The 23,439-nt window shown below is 50.8% G+C and overlaps 1 protein-coding gene across 1 annotated transcript in view; it reads left to right on the top strand.

Moving 5' to 3' along the window:
* Positions 1-23,439, top strand: part of Plekhd1 (pleckstrin homology and coiled-coil domain containing D1) — a 28,587-nt gene extending 5,148 nt beyond the window's left edge. Inside the window, exons 2-13 of the mRNA XM_038337543.1 lie at positions 5,677-5,770; positions 6,180-6,269; positions 6,465-6,541; positions 7,273-7,364; positions 8,297-8,349; positions 16,580-16,674; positions 17,985-18,078; positions 19,485-19,663; positions 20,115-20,247; positions 20,939-21,083; positions 21,485-21,634; positions 21,877-23,439. Of these exons, the coding sequence (XP_038193471.1) occupies positions 5,677-5,770; positions 6,180-6,269; positions 6,465-6,541; positions 7,273-7,364; positions 8,297-8,349; positions 16,580-16,674; positions 17,985-18,078; positions 19,485-19,663; positions 20,115-20,247; positions 20,939-21,083; positions 21,485-21,634; positions 21,877-22,043 (1,369 nt within the window). The 3' untranslated portion in view covers positions 22,044-23,439. The remainder of the gene's footprint in view (positions 1-5,676; positions 5,771-6,179; positions 6,270-6,464; positions 6,542-7,272; positions 7,365-8,296; positions 8,350-16,579; positions 16,675-17,984; positions 18,079-19,484; positions 19,664-20,114; positions 20,248-20,938; positions 21,084-21,484; positions 21,635-21,876) is intronic.

Here is a 23,439-nt window from a genome sequence, read left to right as displayed (position 1 = left end):
GAATGAATCACTACACAACCTGTGGTTGCTCAAACAGGGCCTGGTGCCAAGAAGGAGCTTGATAAACATGAGCCGTTTTAAAATTCTTTTTTTTAAAGATTTATTTATTAAGTATACAATGTACTGCTGGCAAGGATGGAACCAGGTCTCAGTACAGATGGTTGTGAGCCACCATGTGGTTGCTGGGAATTGAACTCGGGACCTATGGAAGAGCAGTCAGTGCTCTTACCCTCTGAGCCATCTCTCCAGCCCCTAAAAATTCTTTCTTTCTGCATGCCCTCTCCTGCATCCAACTCTTGAGCTCCTTGGGGCAGGGACTCATCGGGCTGTCAGGGCCCAGCATGGTACCTGCTTAGGTGGGGTAACTGGCACCATAACAGGTCTCTGACCTGAGCCAAGTGGGCACTGCAGCCATTCCACAGTGATCGGCTCAAGGGAGTCAACAGCAAGTGGTGGTGGTGGGGAGTACTGGCAGCACAGGGCACAGGCAGCCGAGAACTTGAGCTTTGGCAACAGAGCTCTGAGTTTACCACTTACCGGCGGCTCGGTCTCACTGTGGTTCAGTTTCCTTACCAGTGTACTAGGAAACAAAAATCCCACCCATCACGTAGAGACATTTAAATAAGATAATGTCAATACAGTATATGCATCGAAGGGCGTACCTTGCTGACTTCTAAATTCTTCCATCTGGAGGTGGAAATAGCAGGGTAGGGGCTGAGGGTTTGGCTCGTTTGGTAGATTGCTTGTGTAGCACGCATGAAGCCCTGGGTTCCGTTCTCAGCTCTCCATAAACCAGGCATAGTGACTCACGCCTATAAATAATCACAGCGCTCAGGAGGTGGAGGCAGAAAGATCACAGGTTCAAGGTCAACATCAGCTACACGGTGATTCTGAGACCAGCCTGACCATCTGAGACACAATAATAAAATAATAATGATAGCAATGGTAATAAACCCTCTAGAGAGAGGAGGCAGCCAGGACTGACATGAAACCTTTCCCCCGCGCACAGGGTCCAGGCTTCCCGTAACCCAGGAGAGCTAAAAGCAAAAGCTGACAGTAAAGCTTCTCCAAGGACAGATGTTGGCCCTGGAGGTGGGGAGGCTTCAGACAGGAGGAGGACATGGCTGTGATATGTGTTTGGAAAGCAAGAAGGCAGCCAGTTGGACTGCAGCCATGTTCTCTTCGGTAGCTGCTGTGTGAGCCGGAAAGGGAAGGGGGGCAGAGTGGCCGCACAGACGCTGAGCCTAAGGATGAGGAATAGCAGTAATCAGAATACTAATGAACTTTTCTCGTGTGTTTGCTATGAGCTAAGCGTCTCGGTGATGAGGCTCATTTCCCTCCCTCTCAGGCAGGAGAAATAATAGCCTTTAATTATCATCCTCAAGCTCCTCACGGGACCTGAGGCCTAGAAGACTAGATCCTGCCCCACCGCTGCTGGTACTGATGGTCTCCCACCTTGCCTATTGCAGTTTGGTTTCCTATGTCTCTCTCCTAGGTGTGCGTCCTGAGTCGTATAAGGCGTGGGAGGAGGGCCTGATGGCCCTGGGTTCCCATCCTTCTTTAGCAGTCTTAGGGCTTTGTGTGTTACCTCACATCTAAGCCCTTCTTTCCTCACCTGTGAGCTGGGAGTGAAAGCCCTCACCTCCAGCATTGTTCCTGAAAGACTCTAAATGCATTTGTAAGCCCCCTCAACCCTAAGACATTTTTCTAAAACCTCACACTCACTCTTTCTTGGAAATGGGACAGTCACCCACACACATGCATGCTGGACTGCTCATCTTCCTGTGTCCTTGTGAATAATCTTCTCAAAGACAACCCACAGATATTGACTCAGTTCCTGATATATTGATTTAGTCACTGAAACAAGGTCAGGACGGACCATAGATGTTCTCCCTTATCTCACCCGACCACGCAGCAATTCTCCTGCCCTGGAATAGACCAGTCATTGCTAGTAACCCTTTGACTAAGCCAATCCAATAAGTTGGAAAACAACCTACAGGTCCCCCCCAATTGTGTCTGTGGCTTTTTGCTTTAAAAGATGGGCTGTAACAGCTATCGGATGTCCTTCATATCCCGAACCTGAAGGGCCCTGTCATGACAGAATAGAAATCCTCTTGCTTTTGCATCAATTGTGGTTATGTGAGTGGTGTCTGGAGCAACTCCTCCCTGATGTTTGGACTTCTAGTCCAACATTCCAAGAGGCAGGCTCTCAGCCTCACAGAACTTGTCTCACAGAAGCTAAAATGTAGAAATCAGCTGTGACCAGCCCTTACACTGGCTGTCCCGCTCTGCAGGGCCCAAAAGGGGCTGCCCCAGCCTTGCATCCTAAACGAGGGTGTCTAGAACAGGGCGACTTTGGAAGAAGGTAAGAGAAGAGGAACGCCTCTTTAGACTTGCAAGGGCCTCAGTTGCTGAGAAGCTAAAAGACATCAACCAGAGTGGCCACCACCACGGCAGTTTGATAAGCAAAGAGCTTGTGGGCCTTGTCAGATGAGCCAAGGTGGCTAGGAGCTGGCCCTCGGCCTCTAGGTCTGTGCCAGGTATGGCTCATGTGGCCTGCTGAAATATGGCCGCGTGGAGCAGAGGCTGCCTTTCTGTGCTTGCTTTAGGAGGGAGTAACCTCTGGGGACACCCTGTGTATCCGGAAGATCCTGGGAACTCTATATGCCTCGATCCACTCTACATACCTCTTGCGTCCAGTGATGTGTGGCAATAGCTTTTTAGCAGATCCCCTGTTCATGCCAGGACAATCTGTTTCCCGTGCAGTAGCCAGGGCTAAACCTTTTACAGTGTAAGTCAGGTCATGCCACTCCTGCTAGCCCCCCCTCCCCCCATGGTTATTTTACTCCGAGAGAAAGCCAATCTCTACCAGGGAGTTTCAGGTCCTTGTGCCAGCTCTCTGCTCCGTGTCTGCACATAGGAAGCACAGGGCCACCTGCCTGGGAAGGTAACTGTGGAGTCGGGTAGGTTGGGGAGGTAAGGGCTTAGTGAATGTAAGTGCTGCCATTATTGCTATCACAGTAGTCCCAGGCCCTCGGTAGTCTAGATACAGGGATTGTAGTCTTGCTTCCTCTGCTTCAGCCTTTTGGTTCCTTTTAGAACCAAGTACCATCTCAACCTGGGACCTTGATACTTGTGGGCCCTGTGTCTGAGGTATTTCCCTTCTCTTCGGCGATTACCTTCTTTGATTCTTCTTGACATAGGGGCTCTCTATGCAGCTCAAGCTGACCCCAGACTTGTAGTCCTTGGATCTCAGCGACTCACACGCTGGGATTAGGGGCATGTGCCACTGGTGAGCCTCATGTGGCCAAGGCTGGTTTTGAACTCACTACGTAGCAGAGGCTGACTTCCAGCTCCTTCTTCTCTTGTTTCTCCTTCCTGGATGTTTGAGGTTAGGGGTGTGTGCTACAATGCTAATTTATGTGGTACTGGAGATTGCTTGGTGATTGCTAGACAAACGACCATTAACTACACCTCCAGCCCAGGTTCCTCTTTTATAAAGCCGCAGTTCCATTAGATCGTGGTCCTGCCTAATTATTAGTTCACTGAACCATAGATACCACCTAAAAATCCTGTGTGCAGATACAGAATCCCTCTGCAGATAGGGATTCAACATAGAAAGGGGTTCATGTCGCACTATTGTGGGAGTGGGGAAGCAATTCTATTCTGCTTGCCTGCATTTCCTGCAGAGGGACCTCGCCAGGCTATGCATCATTCCATCCCACCTTGGGTCCTTCACACGTGGGCTAGGTTATAACTAAAGTCTCATTCAGTCCCCACTTCCATCCCAGAATGCAGGTGTTCTCACTTCCTCTTCTATAGAGACTGAGGGTCAGGGAGCTGAGTGTCTTTATCCAAACTCCCCATCCCCAAGCTGGAAAATGGGAGGTCGAAGCTCTTACGTACTCTGTAACTTTCTTTTGGAACCATCGGAGGACATCTGTCTTTCCCATGGGACTGATATGGCATGGTCCTACCCTCCAGAAACCCACTGGCCCTCTCTGGATAAAGAAGCACTCAGGTGTGCCAGTGAGTACTTGGTGCCAAGTGCAGGAACCCAAACAGAGTGTCCGCCAGGGACGCATTTGTTCTGTGGCTACTGGATGGTTGACACAACACAGAAAATGGGCTGAAGTCAGACTGCTCTGCAGTCTCAGCTGCTCAGGAAATTGAGATGGGGGACATTGCTCAAGCCTATGATTTCAAGAGCAGCCTGAGTAACATAGCAAGACCTCCATCTCAAAAGGGGGCGGGAGAACAAAATTATGAACTCACAACAAAGTACAAAGTTGAGCTTAAGTTTCCTCGGGAAAGGGGCTGCTGCAGCCATTCAGGTTGCCCCTCCACTCTGCCCCAAAGTGCTGTGGTCACAGAAAAGATCATGGGGCGGGGGGAGGTGGAACCTGAAGGGGTCCTCTGACTTCTTGATGCCACCAGCATCTTCTCAAGCTCCTCACCAGAAGTGAATGGTTTAATAACAGGCTCTTGGGGTGGTTCTGAGGTATTTGATTTTCATAGGACAAATACACCTGCTGTGTGTGGCCTATGTTGGCACCCGTGTCATGTCACTGAATGCTAAGCAGCTAAGAGAGTCACACCGTTGACCGCTGTGAGTCTGTCCTAGCAGGTTGCAATGTGTCACTGCTCTGAACTTTCCTGTGTATGCACCCAGGAGTGCACAGTGCACACATGCATGTGCACACACACACACACGCATGCACACACACACATGCATGCACAGGTGCATGCCTCACAACTCAGGATCCCTCCAGATCCGTTTCAGGTCACATCAGAGCAGTGTCCCTGGAAGAAGGAGAACTCTGGCGTCTTTAAGCCTCGGGAGCTTTGTGACCTAATTGGGGCTCCCCCTGGAGCACACTTGGTTTCCTAAAGCTTCCACTGATAGTTCTGTAAGGGTCCCCAAGGCAGGTCAAGAATCTACCTGTTGGCATGGAGGATTTGCTTCCCTGGTACCCAGAAAGTACCATGGCCACTTTGATTCCAAGTTAAACTTGAGTCCCAGAAAGAAGGTGTGAGCAGTCTGGGACAAAAGAGAATGTAGGGCCGGGTGGTGGTGGCACACGCCTTTAATCCCAGCACTCGGGAGGCAGAGGCAGGCGGATCTCTGAGTTCGAGGCCAGCCTGGTCTACAAGAGCTAGTTCCAGGTCAGGCTCTAGAAACTACAGGGAAACCCTGTCTTGAAAAACCAAAGAGAGAGAGAGAGAGAGAGAGAGAGAGAGAGAGAGAGAGAGAGAGAGAGAGAGAGAGAGAGAGAGAGAGAATATGCAGGGATCACCTTGGGGTATCAGGGCTGCAGACCTTAGCAGTTGATACCCGATTCCATTTGATTACCACCCAAACACCCATCTAGAACCATGTGTCTCATCCTCCATCCACACCTAGACAGGCGCTCCCACATGACTGGAGTACTGGGTAGTTCAGAGGGTAAAGAGACCTGAGGAGAAGGACAATAGGTTCCTACTGAGCTGAAGGGGCAGCCCTGGAAGCCAGCCATGAGCCTCCCTCCTTCACTGCCTATACAGAAGGTCATCTGAGGCCCCTCTGAGCCATGTGCAGTGTGAACTAGGGTCCGCGCCGGCTCTCATGAGAGTCCAGGGCCCCCAAGGGTGTTCTTGACCCACAAGGTCTCACCATTTTCTCATGCCTCTCCCTAGGTTTTTTATCATCAAAGAAAGCTTTCTACTTTACTACTCTGAGAGTGAAAGAAAGAGCTTCGAAACCAATAAATACTTCAACATACATCCTAAGGTAAGGAGGCTCCTTTCCAGGGCCACAGTGAGGGAGGGCCCACTGGGGACACTTGGGGACGGCAGGGAACAATCTTGTGTGATTTGGGTAGAATGTGGAGGACAAATCCTCTCAGGGCTCAAGACACACTCTCTAGCTTCTGCACTGGGTCCCCCCTCCACACACACACACACACACACACACAAACACACACACACAGACACACACACACACACACTTCCTGAGTCGCAGAGACAGCCCTAGCTCTCTTCCTTCTGGGAGTCAGTTCTAACCTTGGTATCATAACCCTGGGATGTGGTCCGGTCTGCGGTCCTTAGCAGAGCCTTTGGGCTTTCTCCAGGACCTCCTGGGACTCTTAAGTGATATGAGCTGGGTGGGGTGGGAGCTGCCTGCTCTGCTTCTTCCTCAGGGTGTCATCCCACTGGGTGGCTGCCTAGTGGAGGCCAGAGAAGAGCCCAGCATGCCCTACGCCATGAAGATCTCACACCAGGACTTCCATGTGAGTGCAGACCTTCCCCTCGCCCAGGGTCCACAGGGCAAAGCAGCTTTGTCTTGATCCCCTGGAAACAGCCCTGTATAGTACAGCATGAGAGGGCTGTCAGGGCCCAGGCTTGCTGGGGGGCGGGGGAAGAGAAGAGATCGCCTCCCTCTCCTTTGGAGTGGCTCCTCTCACTCTGGCTCCTCTTCCCGGCAGGGGAATGTCTTGTTGGCTGCTGAGTCTGAGTTTGAGCAGACGCAATGGCTCGAGATGCTGCAGGAGTCTGGGAAGGTGTAAGTGTCTGAATGTCTGCCAGCCCGGTCTCTGAGGGGCCAGGATGAGGGCCAATGGGCGAGGCTGGCCCTACCCACCCGCCTCTTTGCTGGGTCCTGAGACAGGGCTGTGGGAGCTGGCTAAGGTGTATGGGAAGAACTGTAGATCGTCTATGAGGGTGCCCTAAGTGGTGAGTTCAGATAGGTGTCTGCACTGACAGGTGGCAGATGTGGACCCACTAGCCTCCAATTCTCAGGCGTTAATCAATCGTTGCTCCTCATACTCAACACCCCAGTATGTTCACCTTGCCTGCCCAGTACTGTAATTAACCCTAGCAAGGACCAGAGATGGTGTTTACAAATCACAGAACCCACATGACCAACACAGCCCGTGCCTATTCAAGCCAGTTCATCTTCTAACCCAAACAATAATACTGAGTGCCCAGCTTTGAATCAGGCAGTGGGCAGGCAGTGGCGTAGAAGGCTACGAGAGAAACATTCCCTTCCCTCCTCTGTGAGCGCTCTTGGCTCTGTCCTTGTGGCCCATTTTGCAACCTCAGCCTCCAGTTACTGTAACTGATCAATGCTGGTGGTGTGCCCAGAGCTCTGGGTGCCAGACTGAGCCGGGATTCTGCAGGGTGGAAGAGAGGCTAACACAGAAAATGTAAAATCGCCTTCTCCACGGGCCTTCCTTCTGGTTTAACTGTATTTCTCCTCTTCTCTCCTCTCTCCCATCTGTCTTCCCTCCCCAGGACCTGGAAAAATGCCCAGTTAGGAGAAGCTATGATCAAAAGCCTAGAGGCACAGGGGCTACAGCTGGCTAAGGAGAAGCAGGAATATTTAGGTTGGTTACCGGAGTGAACTGGAATTGGGAACCTGGGTGACAGACAGAGAGGGTTGGTGGAGTGGTATAGGAGATCTCTCTGGGGCTTGGGAGGGAGCTTGACACCTAGAGCACATTTTGGTGCGATAAATGTCCTTTTGGCCGGGAAGCTAGAGGCGGGAGAGACTCGTGACCAGGAACTCGGCTTTAGACCCAGCCCCGTCACTTACCTTTCTGTTGTGTGGATCTGTAGGTCACTCAGACTCTATAAACCTCAATTTCCTCCTCCCTAAAGAAGAGGTCAAAATGGCCCCTCGTGTTAGACATGGGGTGGAGTGCAGTTTAAAGGGAAAATCCTTGGGTGTGTGAATGCGTCAGGCCTTCAGTTAAAGGACCTAAAAGTGGAAAAAAATACTCTCCTGCCTGAGCCCCAAGTCCTGCACCCATCCTCTCCATCCTCTCAGCAAAGTCACTTTAAACCCAGCTGCAAGGGATCCAGCCCCCATGCTCTGTCTGCTCAATGACACCTTTAATAACCTGGGGAGATGATGAGCATGGGTTGATCCTCTTCCTGGGAGCTGGCTGAGACATCCAGGGTCCCGGCTCCTCACTGCCTGCTTTAAGTATCCCTCCCTTACCTGGAATGTGCCCTCTCTGACTAACCAGGCATTGGTGCGCGCAGTAGGAAACCGCAGAGACCACAGGCTTTGAAAACCCACCTGAGCCTCCGCGGTCAAGTCCTCTGTGGATCTATGGATGCACAGAACAGGGAAGATGACCTGAAAGGCAGCTCGGGCCAGTGGGACAGCTTCCGCTCAGCAGAGCAGGACCCCACCTCTGGCTAGGAGTGCAGACCTCTTCTCTGGGAGATGGCATAGGTGGCAGAGGCCCCCTAAGACTCCTGCCTTTCAGGACCCCTGCTGTTTTCAGTGAGTGTGTGCTTGCTTTGGCAGACAAGCTGATGGAGGAGACAGAAGAACTGTGTCTTCAGAGGGAGCAGAGGGAGGTAAGCACCCAGTGTGACTGTGCAGGAAGACTCAGCTCCCCCTCATGGCTGCCATTAGGGCAGTATTTCTCATCCAGTGGGCCACAACCCCTTGGGCGGGGTCGTCAAATGACTCTTTCACGGGGGTCACTGAAGAACATCTGAAAACACGGATATTTACAGTGTGATTCATAACATTAACAAAATTACAGTTATGAAATAGCAACAAAAATAACATTATGGTTGGGGGTCCCCACAATGTGAGGGGACTGTAATAAAGGGTCTCAGCATTAGGAAGGTTGAGAACCACTGCATTAGGGGATGGTACTAGTGGTGGGGGGCACTAGGCATCCCGAGACTTGCCTGAGGGACCTCAGATGGGATGGAGCAGCGAGGCCACCAGAGGACAGTGTCTTCATCTTGCTCCAGCATCTTGGTGTGAAGCAGCATTTCTCCCGTGAGCCCTCGGGAAAAGAATGAGTGTACAGGTCTTAGAGACAAAGCCATCTGAACACTTCATAGGTAGCTTTACTGGTATCCATAGGATGTAATGGCCTCAGTTTTGGGGTGGGGGCTTCTGGTACGTAAGAGTGATGGGGTCTGAGAACGTCAGAGATCCCTTCATCCTGTTGGCACCAGCAGTACAAGCCCTGTGGAGGCTCACACAGATTTAAAGCAGCCTGAAGGCCAAGGGGATTTTTGTCTCATTGGTCAATCATTTGACCATTTGCTCCGTTCCCACGCCTGAAGGGCAGGGCATGTGGTAAGTAAGCCGAGAGCTCTGGAGTCAGCCTCCTGGGGTTGTATGTGGCCTTAGTCCTTCTAAACCGGATGGTCCCTGACAAGTTACTGAACCTCTCTGAATGTCAATATTCTCATCCAAAAACCTGAGGAAAATAATAAAATCCATCCTTTTAGGGATGTTGTAAAGACGAAGCAAGATGTTATACTGAAAGCATTTGGCACACTGTGTGTGCAGTGCGTGCTCAGTGAGTAGCTGTTTTTCTCAGCTCGTGTGATGCTTATGTTATTATCAATTATGGGCCACTCCTGCATGGGTGAGGCCTGGCTTGGCAGAGTGGTGCTCACAGGAGCCTTCACGGCAGAGACTGACCCAATCCACTGCCTTCAGTTTTGTCCATTTTCATTGTCCTCTTTCAGGTCAGCCACAGGGCTGAGGCCATCAGCTGTAGTTCAGTGCCTGACTGACTCAGCTCAGGAGTTCAGCTCCTTCCCCACCCCACCCTCATGGGACTCTCAAACACGCCCTGAAGTCAGAAGCACGAGTCTCCTTTAGACCCAAACCCTCAGGTCCTGTCACGGCACCCAGTCTGAGAGGAGAGCATAGAAAAAACAAGACCAAGCCAACTTGGTTCTGGCAGCTTTACATTACGGCTTAATTTCAAGCCACTAGGATTCCACTTCCATTTTTCTCTCAAAATTTCACCTCCTGTGCCCATTTAGCCCTCCAAATAGACTTTAGAGTCTTTTTGTTGATTACAAATAAAAGAAAAACAAGGTTTAAAGTTTTAATTTGGAGTAGAAAATGGGATTAAGTGTCTTTAAAAAGTATTTTATGGCCGGGCGATGGTGGCACATGCCTTTAATCCCAGCACTTGGGAGGCAGAGACAGGTGGATCTCTGTGAATTCTAGGTCAGTCTGGTCTACAAAGCGAATTCCAGGATAGCCAGGACTGTTTCACAGAGAAACCTTGTCTCAACCCCCCCTCCCAAAGTATTTTATGTGTGTGGGTGTTTTGCCTACATGCATGTCAGTGCACCACATGTGTGCCTGGTGCCCAGGAAGAGCAAATGAGGGAGTAGAACCCTGTGTTGGTCTCACCATAGTGAGTTTGAACGCTAAGGTTTGCACACTTTCATCTAGATTCCATTAGAGTTTGGACTTTTTCTCCATAGCGTCTTGTGCATTTAAAGGGAGATTTTGGTATACTGTCAGAAACTTTAAGGACAGGTGATTTGGGAGACCCAGCATGGGATGGAGTGGGAGACACAGCCCCCGATGGGGAGAGGAGACTTAGCCAACAGAGGTTGAATCTGGGGCAGAAATTGGCCCGAGGAAAATTTAGACACACTATCTAGGTCTTAGCCTGGAAATTAGGGCAGCGGAGACCCAGGGCACACAGGCCTCCCTTAATGCCACAGCACTGAAATGGGACGCTGGCAGCTACAGAATACGAGTAAGGTGCAAGCCCAGATGTTGGTACGGTGGGGGATGCCTGGAGCAGGCAGCAGGAAGAGAACCACACGGTCAGTGATGTGCTCTAGACCAGATTCTGCTCCTGGTCTGGTCACACTGAGTCCCTGTGCCTAAATGTTTTTCTTCCTTAGTTAGCTCACCCATTGGGTAGATATACTTGTCCCCAATACCTTCCCCTTCTAGATCCAAAATTGGCAAAGGGGTTTGGGGATATGTAGCAAGAATTCTGTATACCAGAGGAAAGATGGTTCTTCTGATAACGTATGAGGTTTCTGGGAGATAGTCTGAACCATAGGGAACCCCAGAATCTACAGGCAGGATACCTGGTAGAGTCTCAGCTTCAACCCTTATGGTGTGATTGTCGTCTGATTCCTCTGTACGTTGTGTTCTTCATCTCCAATTCTTAATAAAAGTAATCGCTTCTTTGTGTTCTTCTGGGTTACCGAGAAACTAAACAGACTAGAATTCAGGCAAATATTCCATGTGATGGTGTGGCCATGTACCTGTAGCCATGGCATTTTCCATGTGTCAAAGAGATCCTTGGGCTCTTAGCCTAAGTGTTTTTAGCTGAGAATTCATGGGGAGCTGCCTGGGCATATCTGCTAGGGTCATCAGGCTTCTCTCTCTCTCTCTCTCTCTCGTTCCTTCAAGACAGGGTTTCTCTGTGTAGCCCTGGCTGTCCTGGAACTAGCTCTTTTAGACCAGGCTGGCCTCAGACTCACTGAGATCCGCCTGCCTCTGCCTCCTGTGTGGGGATTAAAGGCGTGTGCCACCACCGCTACCAAGCAGGCTTTGCTCTTAGAGTAGCACATTCTGTAGTTGTTGACAGGTGTAAGACACCACTAATTTCCCACTGGGATATCACAAGCAATACTTTCACTGCCTTAAGAATCCTGTGTTCCGTGTGTTCATCTCTTCCACCCCTAACCCAGAAACCACTGATCTTACTGTCTCCAAGTTTCGCTCTTTCTAGAGCACATGGAGTTGGAGTCGCATGCCACACGTGACTTCTCAGTTCACCATCTTTCACTCAGTGGGGTACATTTAAACGGCCACCGTGCCTTTGCATGGCTTGAGCACTGGTTTCTTCTCAGAGCTGAATAAATTTGTTACCTGGGTGTATACCTCGGTTTATCTCTTTTCCCACTGATGGACCTCTGGGTTGCTCCAGGTTCTGCAATTATGAGTGAAGTTGCTGTGAACGCTCAGAGATAGTTTGTGTGTGTGTGTGTGTGTGTGTGTGTGTGTGTGTGTGGTGTGTGTGTGGGGTGTGTGTGTGTGTGTGTGTGTGTGTGGTGTGTTTGTGTGTGTGGGTGTGTGTGTGTGTGTGTGGGGGGTGTGTGTGTGTGTGTGTGTGTGTGTGTGTGGTGTGTGTGTGTGTGGTGTGTGTGTGTGTGTCTGTGTGGGCAGACGCTGTCGGTTCACTTGAATAAGTGACACAGAATATTATTTTTTTTTAAAGACTTAGTTCTCAATATTTAATTTGGGGGGGCGTTCTCTTGAAATCACTTCTTCGGCTCATGTTACCCAGGAAAATATTGTTTAATTGTCAGTCACTGTGGATTTTCTTGCTATTGCTTTGTTCTTAGTTTCTGGAATACTCTCATTACTGATTAAGAGCAAACATTATATGGTTTCTAGTCTTTTAAATTTGTTAAGCTGTGTCTCCTCCTGCAGAGTCCAGACTCGATCGGTGAATATTCTCTGCGAGCTTGGGAATAATGTGGAATATTGCCCTCGTTGAATGGTGCGGTTCATTGATCCTGGCGGAATATTGCCATCATTGAATAGTGTGGTTTATTGATCTTATTCGAATAGTTTGATCTACCATGAAAAAATCAGGCCAAGTGGCTTCAACAAGAGCAATATATTTCACAGAGTTCTGGAGACTAGAAAATGAAAGATCAAGTTGTCAAAAGGACTGTTTTATTCTGAGGCCTCTTCTATAGGCAGTGGGCAGTTGATGGTGTACGCTGTGTCCTGCCTTGTGCACACGTGGGAAGGCACAAAAAGCAAGCTCTCTGGTGTAGTTTCTCTCAGCAAAGGCATTCTTTATTGTTTCATGGTGTGGCTTTGTTATTTTGCTTTGGGTTTTCTTTTCTTGCTTGCTTTGTGAGGCAGAATGATATGTAGTTTATGCCAGCCTTGAACTCCTGATTACCTTTTTTCCTGCATCCTTCTCCTGAGTTCTGGGATTATAAGAGCACACCATCATGCTTGGCGATTATCCAGTTGTCTTGTGTTTTGAATTTTGAATTTGGTGTGTGTGTGTGCATGCATGTTTGTGTGTGTGTGTATGTGCATGTATGTGTGTAAAAATCCATCTTCCTACATATATTAGTCATCTATTTTTACATATCTATTTTTTTCTATTAAAGTCTTTAGTATATAACCTACAGTTGGGTTTATTTTTTGCTTTTAATTCCTGGTCTGATAATTTTAACAGTCTTGCCATCTGACTCTGATAGTCTCTTCAAACTGTGTATTATACCTCATTTTGAGACAGGGTCTCTCTGTGTTGTCTTGACTGGCCTGAAACTTACTACGCAGACCAGAATGGCCTCTAACTCACAGGGATTCATGTGCCTCTGTCTTCTGAGTGCTAAGATTAAAGTCCTGGCCTGGGGGGCACATGGTAAGCACTTACTAAATTGCAAGCAGTTTGTGTGAATGAAGTTGTGTGACCATCCCAGTAACTCTGCAGACTGTGCTGCCCTGGGTACTACTTGAACTTCCCCTCCTCTCTCTGCTCTAGATCTTAAGGCTGTCTAGATTACAATCCTTCACTGCAAATTGCTATTTGTGTGCAAATGACTCCCAGGATGATATCCCTAGTCCCCTCCTTCTGTTGCCATCCATCCTCTGCTTCCCAACGGCTGACTTCACATCCCAGCCAGACGTCCAAAGATGCTGAGAGCACACCTTGTCTGAGATCAAGATGTCGTGCCTTTACCTTTCCTAGAAGGACTGGGTTTCTTCTCACATACCCATCTCGTATGTACCACCCACGGTTTATGCAAGCCAGGAACTTGGGGATCATGCTTCATTCACCTTGTCCTCCCTCCTTCCTCTCTTTCCCACCCTACTTCTAAGAGCTACCGCTAGCAGGCACTGGTGCCGCCACCTCCCGCCTGGTGCCCTTAAACTGTTTCTACCTCTTTGTCTCTTCCTCTACACTGCAGCCAACTCAGTGTTGAAAGGGAAAAGAAATCGCATCACCTGCCACCATCCTTCTGCTCTCAGAACGTTCACTGCAGCTGCTGCAACGGTGCACAGCTGCAATCCCAGCACTCAGTAGGCAGAGGCTAGAGAACTGTGAATTTAAGGCTGTACTGGGCTGGGGAACATATTCAACGCCAGTCTGGGATAGTCTGTCTCACTATACACTCAAACAAATAAATGACCAAACAACAAAATGTTCTTTGCTTCTTGTTCAGGGAAAAACAAACAAACAAACAAAAAACACCCCAAACCCAGTAAGATCCTCACCCAAGTCAGAGATGGCCTCCAGCGTCTCCTTTGCCAGCTTCCCTACTTCTCTGACCCCAGCCTCTCTCCCATCATATTTGCCCTCATGTCTCATCTGGGCCTGGCTTAGTTCTTCCAGGCAACATGTTTCCACAGGGGCTTTGTATGTACTATTCCTTCCATCTGGAATGTTCTTTTCTCCAGTATTTACTAGGCAAGCCACTGAGCTAAATCTCAACCCATTTATCTGCCCATCTTTGTCTCTCAGCTCAAGAATCAACTGATTGCCCCCTCTTCTCACCTCTGGAGTTTTCTGTTCTACTTCCATCCCGGAGAGCTTGACCTGGAACTGTGTCCCTGTCTTGCAGGACATGTATCTTGTTTTGTAGTATTCTTTGAGATATCTGTTTATTTTAATAATACTGGGTTCCTACATTTGCTCTAAAATCCTGGTCTGGGTTTCTCAGTAGCTACGCTCGACCACAGGCTCCACAAGAACATCTTCAGATCCTCCATGCAGAGCCCAGCAGGTGCTTGGAACATAGTATGCACTTGGTAAATAGATGTAGCATGGATGAATAGAAAAAGAATCTCACCGGGCTATTTCCTGGAATTGCACTGGGCCTGTAAATTCCTTGCGAAGAATCCTCCCTGTATCAAGGCTTCCTGAGCAGGGGCCCCTGCAGCTGCATTCTTTTCACGGATATAATTAGTTTTATTGAGGACGAGAAATCATGGTCTGTGAAGCATGGCAAACAAGATGTGTTTAGCTTGGAGGACAGGAGACTTGGGAACACACTGTTTCTTTCTAAATACCTGAAGGGAAAAGAAATTAGTCTTATTTGATGGTCCAAGGAGAAGCTGGATTCGGTGAGGGAAGCTAGGAGGGGGGCAGATTTGGGCTGAAACGGACCTGGTGGGCAACACGGGTTGCCTGCTTCTCCAAATGTGCTGTAGCAACCTGGACTGACCAGATGCTGGCTGCTGCCCTTGACCCTGCGGGTCTTCTGATTGGCTCAGGACCGTATGCTAGCCCTTATTTTGTGGGCTGGGTTCCACAGGTCTCCGAGACTTAGAGAGACCCTGGAAGAAAGTGTGGCAAAGGTCAGGAGCGAGGCAGCTGTTGAAGGGAGGGAAAGTTTGAGCAGGCACAGAAGAGGCTCGAGAGGCGGGGATAGGAGCAGAGTTTTGTTGCCTGAACAAGGTGAGCTCTGCTATTGGTTCCCTGTGAAGATTTCCACAAAACCTCCCATTATTTGCCAATGTTTTTGCATCTGTGGATTTTAGGGGAGGTGCAGAGGTGACAGAGGGTGGGGGCTTTTTGTAGGTTGTTCAAAACTGACACAGAGTTTCTGATTGGGGCGGTTCGAGACAGGGTTTCTCTGTAGCTTTGGAGCCCGTCCTGGAACTAGCTCTTGTTGACCAGGCTGGCCTTGAACTCACAGAGATCTGCCTGCCTCTGCCTCCCAAGAGCTGGAATGAAAGGTGTGTGCCCCCACCGCCTGGCTTCATATGTATGTTGGTTTTTTTTTTTTTTTTTTTTTTTAAAGTCTGAAGTTTTCTTCAGTTGTGGGACGGGGTAAATGTGCAAGAATACAAATTTAATTTGTGTCTTATCTAGATAAGATATGTCAAATATAGCTATAGGCTAGGTCATGGCTTCTGCAGTAACCAAAAGCCCCCATATGTCCATGGCTTTCAACAGCACAGACGTGTTTTCTCACACAGCTACTTGGACTGGTCGGAGCTCTGTTTCACCTATCTTCCTGGGGGTCCAGGCTAAGGGGACCCCTACCTATGCCAAGGGACAGGAACCATAGCCTACCATGCATCGTCTTTTCAAAAGATATCTGCCCTCCTGCTCACATTCCACCGGCCTCAGCTACTCCCATGAGCCCAGCTACCTATACCCAGTGTCCTGTAGCCATGCAGGTGCCCAGGGGCACCAGAACGCCAGGGAGCAGCCCAGGTGGTAACCACATTTAGCAAACTGAGGCAGTTTGTCACCAGGTACCAGGAAAGATTAGATGAGAAAGAAGTAACTTACGTGGGTAAGAAACTTAGGTGTGGGGATTAAAATCAGATACTCATATATTTCCCCATCTGAATCTCTTCAAAGCCAATGGCAACATCGCCCTCTGTAGGCAGTGCCACTCCCTAGCAAGGTTGCCATTCTGCTTGAGAACAAAACCCCCAGGAGACCAGAGAGTAATTTGGAACTGGAAAGTGAGAAAACAGTTTCACTTTGGGATGCTAACCCCTAGAGTTGCCCAGTGGAACAACATCCAGAATTACAGTCACATCTGTCGGAAGACCCTTGTTGGGATCATTTCTAAACCTGTCCTTCCTCTTGCTAACCGTTTTCACGGGCCAGCTTCATCATATTTTTGGGTTAGTTGAGACCGCGTGCGCTGAATGGAGGAGCCTGGGCTCCTCGGAACTTAGAAGCTTGTCCTTATGCCTCAGACTGATCCAAATCCTGGGGTGTCCCCTGGGCTAGCGAAAGGAGGGATCGTCCTGAGCCTAGGAGCCCTGTGCCCTCTCGGACTTTCCTCTTCTCTTCAGGAGCTCGAGCGCCTGAACCAGGTGCTGGAGGCTGAGAAGCAGCAGTTCGAGGAGGTGGTGCAAGAGCTGCGAGTGGAGCAAGAGCAGATCAAGAGGTGACCGCGGGCCTGGGGGCGGGCAGTGCGGGAGGGGCATGCCCGGGGGGCGGGGCAACGGGGAATGCCCTGGCCCTGGGAGGGATAGGAGATGGGGTTGCCCTGGCCCTGGGGTGGACAACGCGGGGCGGGGGGGGGGTGTGCGGGGAGATGTCCTAGCCCTGGGAGGGATAGGAGGGAATGGAATTGTCCTGGCCCTGGGATGGGCAACATGGGAGATGCCCTGACCCTGGGGAGGGGGAGGCAACAGGGGGATGCCCTGGCCCTGTGAGGGACAACAGGGGCGATTTTCTAGCCCTGGCAGCTGTGTGCAGTCAGACCTGGAGAGTGCTTTGCCAGGAAACCACTTATGACCTGGTCTTTCCAATGCTCTAGATCTTGAGTATGCCCAGAAAATAACCACCCCCCTCAGGAGGTCATTTCTTATATATTTGGTTGTGAGCCTGGCCTTTAACAGCTGAGCCATCACTCTGTCCCTAGTAGGTCATTTCCGATCACTCTTGCAATGGTATGAACAAGAGTGTGAGCATTGGGTAAGTGCAGGCCAGCCTCCCCCACGGATCAAGCCCCTCCTACCTTTGCCAGAGCCACTTACCCAAGTTATTGGCAGCAAACTGGCCTGGCCTAGAAGTGCTGCCCAAAAAAATGCCCCCAACGTTCTCCATCTCTCCTGCAGTCCTTTCGCGCTTTAGTTAATGACACATTGGGATCTTTAGTCTGATGTATTATTTACCGATCTAGTTGCCCATTATAGGCATTAATTGCATTATAATCTCGTGAATGGAGGACATGTATATATCCCCAGCCCAGGCGATTCAGATGTAGTCTATCCAGAATTTGGAAACTACTTCTGTGATGGATGGTGCTCGGTGTCATAGCAACACCATCACCATCATCATCACCACCCCCTCCACCACCACCCTCATTGCCACCACCACCACCACGGATTATCAGTGACAGCCCAGAAGCACCTTATTAAAGGGAGTCATTTAGATCTGTATGGAGGGGAATAGTGACTCTTTTTTCCTAATTAGCATACAAATAAGAGAATCTCCCTAAGTACTCGTTAGACACTGAATTGGAAGCTAAGTCCCCGGCTGCAGGACCTTACTGTACCTGGTTAGCGAATCCACCTCATTTGGTTGAGCCGCCCTCACAGCCCTGACTCTGCAGCTGTTTTCAGTGCCCAGTGTTGCAGAGCACTGGCTGTCCACGGGCCCCCCTGAGCCGCATCAGGTACAACAGAAACATTTCTGAGTGCAGAGGCTGGGAAGGGTGCGCGCTGCCATTCCAGCTCTCCATCCCCACAGGGAGCTAGAACTCACCGCAAGATGCCTCAAGGGTGTAGAACAGGAGAAGAAGGAGCTGAGGCACCTTACAGAATCCTTACAGCACACGCTGGAGGTGAGGGGGCTGCTTGCCCAGGAGGGGAGCTGGTGGGTGGGGCTATATAATACTGGATTTCCCATATATCTCCCAGGGAAGGTACCCACAGGAGAATGAGCGTGAAGAGGAGTCTATCTAAAGGACCCTGTCTGTGGATGGTTGGGAGCTCTGTCTGGCACAGGACTGGTTCCTTTCAGACCCAGAACAAACATTCCAGCTTGCCCTTGTGATGACCGTGGCCTCAGGAAACCTGCTCTCTTAGTGCTGGGGTTATACCAGAGGCCGGATTGATCAGAGTGGGAGATAGCTTCACTCACCACATCCTTCCGTGGTTCCTTCACTTAGCCGCTCCTGGGTGAAACTGAGCTTTAAGGGAAATTGACTTCCAGGTCACCTTCATCTGATACAAGAGACCGGGAGGGGCAGGGGAAAAGGGGCAGGGGCAGAGGGGCAGGGGCAGGCAGCATGTGTCAAGGACAGAGGCCTAGCTCCTTAGCATAGCATGCAAGTACAACCCCCCCAGCCTATCCTCCCCTGATACCCCTTCACCCCTTGCCCCTGCTCCAACTACTGAGAGCATGTCCCTAAGGAAAACAAGGTTTTGACCCCCCCCCCACCTCCACCCTACCATTGCTTCTACACAACGTGTATCTTTTCGTCTCTTCTTTGGCAACTGTTTGTCTTCAGACTCAGCTAAAACATCTCTGTAGTCAAGCTTCCTTGATTCTTCCGGGCAGGTATTTGCTCTGTGTTCCCGTGCATTTGCACATCCGTTATAGGATTAACACGCTTGGTATTTTCAAAACTGTGGACTTCACTTGGTCGTGTCTTAGCCATTTCCTAAAGTCTAGCACCTGAAGTGAGCTTGGGACTGTACATCTTAGTTGAATCCATGAGGTGTTGTGAAGGCTGCGAGAGTTTTAGTCTCCCTGGAGTGACCAGAGCCTTGGTTTGTTTAGCTTTCCCTGGCATGGGTTGTGATTACCGTGGGTATTTCCAACCCCAGAGTTTCCTTGTCGTGTTATGATCTTGGCTGATAGTGCAGAGAACGTCTAGATGCACTCTTGCGCTGGTCCTTTTGGGCATCTTCACATGAGCCCAGTAACATCTCCCTCATCCTCGAGGAACAAGGACCTCAGAGGGTCATGTTGCCCTGAGGCCTTGGGACCTGGCCCTGATAGGTACCCTCTCTAAGTATTGGAAGTCACATTGGGTTCCTCCTTGTCTGTCTGTCTGTCTGTCTTGACGGAGGAGTAGCCAGGCCATATTGTAAGAAAGGAGATCTTGGAATGAGGCATGTAAGGTGCCCAGCATGGAGGACCAAGGGAGGAGTCCATCACTCCCTGGAACTGCGAGGAGACCAGGGCAGTCATGCTGGAAGACTAACCCATGCTCCTTCTCACCCTTCCCTGCCTTTGTACCAGGAACTCTCCCTAGAGAAGAAGAAAACCCTAGAGATGCTGGAGGAAGATAAGAATCAGCCACAACCATCGGCCAGTCAGAGTGAGCAGCCACTTGCCAGTGATGGTCTCCATAGCAACCTCAGGCAGATTGAAGAGCGGATGCAGGAACTTTTGGCAGAGAAGCTTCTGGCAGAGAAGCGGTGAGGCCCGAGACCACTGGGTCCTCCAGCAGCTGGGGAGCTGTCACCACCCTCAAGTTATACAACTGGATTTGAATTCCAGCTGTCGTTGACAAGACGGGTCACTTCCTTTTTGCCCATGACCTGGCTTTCCCAAAGTTGACTTGACAAATCATTCAGAGCATCATCAAGTCCTCAGAGCAGTGCCTGTGGCCGGCCAGCAGGTTCCCCTAGCTTCTGTCCACCCAACCCATGAAGAAACTGAGCCTCTCTGGGGTTGGTTGATTTCCTGAGGTCAGGGAAGTAGCAGTCCCTGTACCTCTAAGTCTAGGGCTCCCGTCTCTCCACAACACCTCCCTCATCCCCTATCTGACTTGACCCAGAGAGGACACAGCCCTTCATTAGCCATGCCTCTGGCAGGGACAACCCCCTTTGTAAGCGACTACTGGGTAAGCTCCCCTCCTGCCCACAGGATGAAGGAGAATGAAGAACGCTCAAGGGCCCTGGAGGAGGAGCGGGAGTTCTACTCAAGCCAGTCTCAAGCCCTGCAGAACTCACTTCAGGAGCTGACCGCAGAGAAGCAGCAGGCTGAGCGGGAGCTCAAGGTGTGCAGCCCACATGGGCCTTGTGCTCTGGGCCCTTCCACACGGCCGGGGACACTGCCCTTCCCTGTTCTTCACAGCTACCCTAAACTCCTCTCCCAGAATGTCCAGCTGGCCAGATTCAGGGGCGGGTTTATCACAGGAGGCAGCAATCACTCTATCATTGATAGGCAAGTGTTAGGAACAGGGCCGTGCCCAGCCATCTGGGTCCTGGGTAAGGTGTGGAACCAAGACGTGGAAACGCCCACTCAAGACCGTTGAGCCCAGGATGATAGGGAAAGGGATACTAGCCATTTTTTCTCATTGCTGTGATGATATGTCTATCAAAAGCAGCTAACAGAAGGATGGTTCGTGGTTTGAGGGGATGCAGTCTGTCATGATAGGGAAGGCATGCTGGTGGGAGTGAGGCAGCTGGTGACATTGTGTCTGCAGTCAGGAAGCAGAGAGACAAATCTACACCTTCTCCCCTTTCCTTTTTATTCAGTCTGGCACCCCAACCCATGGGACAGTGCCACCCACACTGAGGGTGCATCCTCGGTTAAACCTTTCTGGAGATGCTCTCACACAGTGTATCTCTTAGGTGACCCTAAATTGGGTCGAATTAGCAAAGAAAATAAGCCGTCACGGAAGGCTTTGGGGGAGGTGACGACTGCTTCCTGGACTCAGCTTCCCTCTCGCTTGTCCCGCCATCTAGGCTGAAGTGAAGGTGCGTATGGACTTGGAGAGACGACTTCGAGAGGCAGAGGCAGCCTTGAGAAGCTTGGAACAAGGGCTTAATTCCAAGGTTCGGAATAAGGAGAAGGAAGAGAGGATGCGGGCTGATGTGAGCCACCTGAAAAGTAAGGCCTCCCTCCAGGGCCCAGCCCCAATCCCGGAGCTCAGCCCCTTAAGCCCAAGCCCATTAGAACCTGGAACAGGCCCTGCACGTGTGAGGTGATCCTTCCTGGAGTTCTTTTTCCAGACACCGTCCTGTAGGGAGTCCCTTTGGCACTGCCTCTTTGTGGCATTTGGGCCTGGGGTGAGGTAATGGGAAGAAAGCCTGGAGTTTTGTCCTCTTTTCAAAAGCTCTGTTCCCAGCAGATCTTCTCTGTGCTAGCTACAGACTGTGTGTGGTTTGTGGAGGAACTGTGTTCTGTAAAGGACAGATGAACTTTTCTCCCACCTGACCAAATGAGCACTTAGGCGGGGAAGGACAGGCCCAGAAAAAGATGCACTCAATGGCTCCTTCCTGCCACCACAGGGTTCTTCGAGGAATGCATCCGGAATGCAGAGCTGGAGGCCAAGATGCCGGTCATCATGAAGAACTCCGTGTACATCCATAAGGCAGCCACCCGCCGCATCAAGAGCTGCCGTTTCCACCGTCGCCGGTCCAGTACTTCCTGGAATGACAGTGAGCACTCATACGCCTGCGTGGGGTCAGGTAGCGCAGGCTGTTGGCAGCCAGGCAGGAAGACGGCAGGTTCGAGACCAAGTAGACAGGCTGGATAATATGTTCTTGAACCTGGCTCTACCAGCCTTTGGCAGGAGGCACCAAGAGATGCTCAATAGCACATAGGGCTGGGATGAGGGAGGAAGGGTGGTCTCAGCATGGGGGAGTGCCATTCACAGGGCAATGGGTCTTTGTCTCCCCAGTGAAGCCATCTCAGTCCTTCATGGCCTCCCAGCTAGAAGCCAACAACATAGAAGAGCTAAAGGAGGTGGCCAAGCGGCTAAGCCGAGACCAGCGCTTCCGGGAATCCATCTACCACATCATGGCCACCCAACCTGGGGCCTCTGCGCTCCCTCGGGGAGGGAAATGATGGGAATCCTCCTCCACCTCCTTGGTAGGGGAGAGGGGAAGCCTGACTCCTCTTGGCTCCTCTCTGCAGGGCACCATCAGGAAGGGGTACACTCATTCTCAAAGGAGGTAATACGTCCCTCTGCCTCACCAAGTCCTGACCTTGGAGATCAGAAGGAAGTGTTGAGCCCCTGGAACTGAAGTTATGGATGGTTGTGAGCCACTATTTGGGTGCTGGGAATTGCATCTGGATCCTCTGGAAGAGTCACAAGTGTGCACTTAACAATTGAGCCATCTCTCCAGGCTGAAGCCCTGGCCTTGGGTCTCCACTGGGTAGGTGGGTCCACACTGGGTAGTGGGTCCAACTGGGTGCTACCTAGCTGTCATGATGAGGCCTGACCATGTATAGTGTCCGTTGGTCAGGAAAAGAAAATGTTTATTCTGCAAGGACAGGCAGGGCCTGCCCACTGGCTGAGGACCGAAAGACTTCCCTGGTACCCACCATTCCCATCTGTGACTCTGATGCTCTGCCCCTGGTCACGGGACACCCCCCAAACTCTCTTTACCCCTGTTCCTCTCTGCAACTATTGTCCGGGCCCTTCACTTATTCCATGTCCTTGGAGAGGGAAGAATAGGCTCTAAGACACAACTCCACGTTCACAGCACCCATACCCTCTCTGCGGTATCTGTTTCCTGGGGGCTGCCCTCCTATTTGCAAGTGATCTTCTCCATACACAGCCTCAACAACCTGTAAGAGGGAGCGGGAGAAGCGTGTGATCCCACTCGGTTCTTTCCCAGCCCGGATAGGGAGCCCTCGACTCCGGGGGTTGGGGGGTGCTTTTCCCCTGCAGTTCACACAGCTGGATTAGGAGTGAGGCAGCCAAGGCTCCTGTATTATCCACAGTCAGACAGAGCTACGGCTGCCTCGGGCTCTTGTGAGCCTGCTGCCCAGAGATCACAGAGCTGTGTCTCCCTCCCGACTGGCCCACCTTGCTGCCTCCACTCCCCACAGCAGCTTCACTTGGTGAATTAACGCAGCCATGAACCCACCACAGGGGCACTTGGGTCTTCGGTGAGCCGGTAGCCACGGGTTGGTTCACTGTTGTCACAGTGGCACTAACACCAGCCTGCAGATTTTGTGGAAGACCGCTCCCTTTCAGGAGGCCAAGGACTGTGGGATGTGTTCCTCACCTGTGACAGTCTTCTGGGCCCATCCCTTACAAGCTGCCTGAGTCTATCATTCTTTCCAAACAAGCCTGGGGGTGGGGTAGAGCTACGGCTCAGTGGTTAAGAACCCTTGGTTCTCTTACAGAGGACCCAGATTTGCTTGCCAGCACCCACATGGTGTCTCACAACCACCCGTAACTGCACTGCCAGGAGATGCAGCACCCTCTTCTGACCTTCACAGGCACCGACAC

This window comes from Arvicola amphibius, chromosome 7, assembly GCF_903992535.2.
Source record: "Arvicola amphibius chromosome 7, mArvAmp1.2, whole genome shotgun sequence".
Lineage (NCBI taxonomy): Eukaryota > Metazoa > Chordata > Mammalia > Rodentia > Cricetidae > Arvicola > Arvicola amphibius.
The sequence above is the reverse complement of the archived record's forward strand: the minus strand, read 5'-3'. Positions and strand labels throughout refer to the sequence as shown.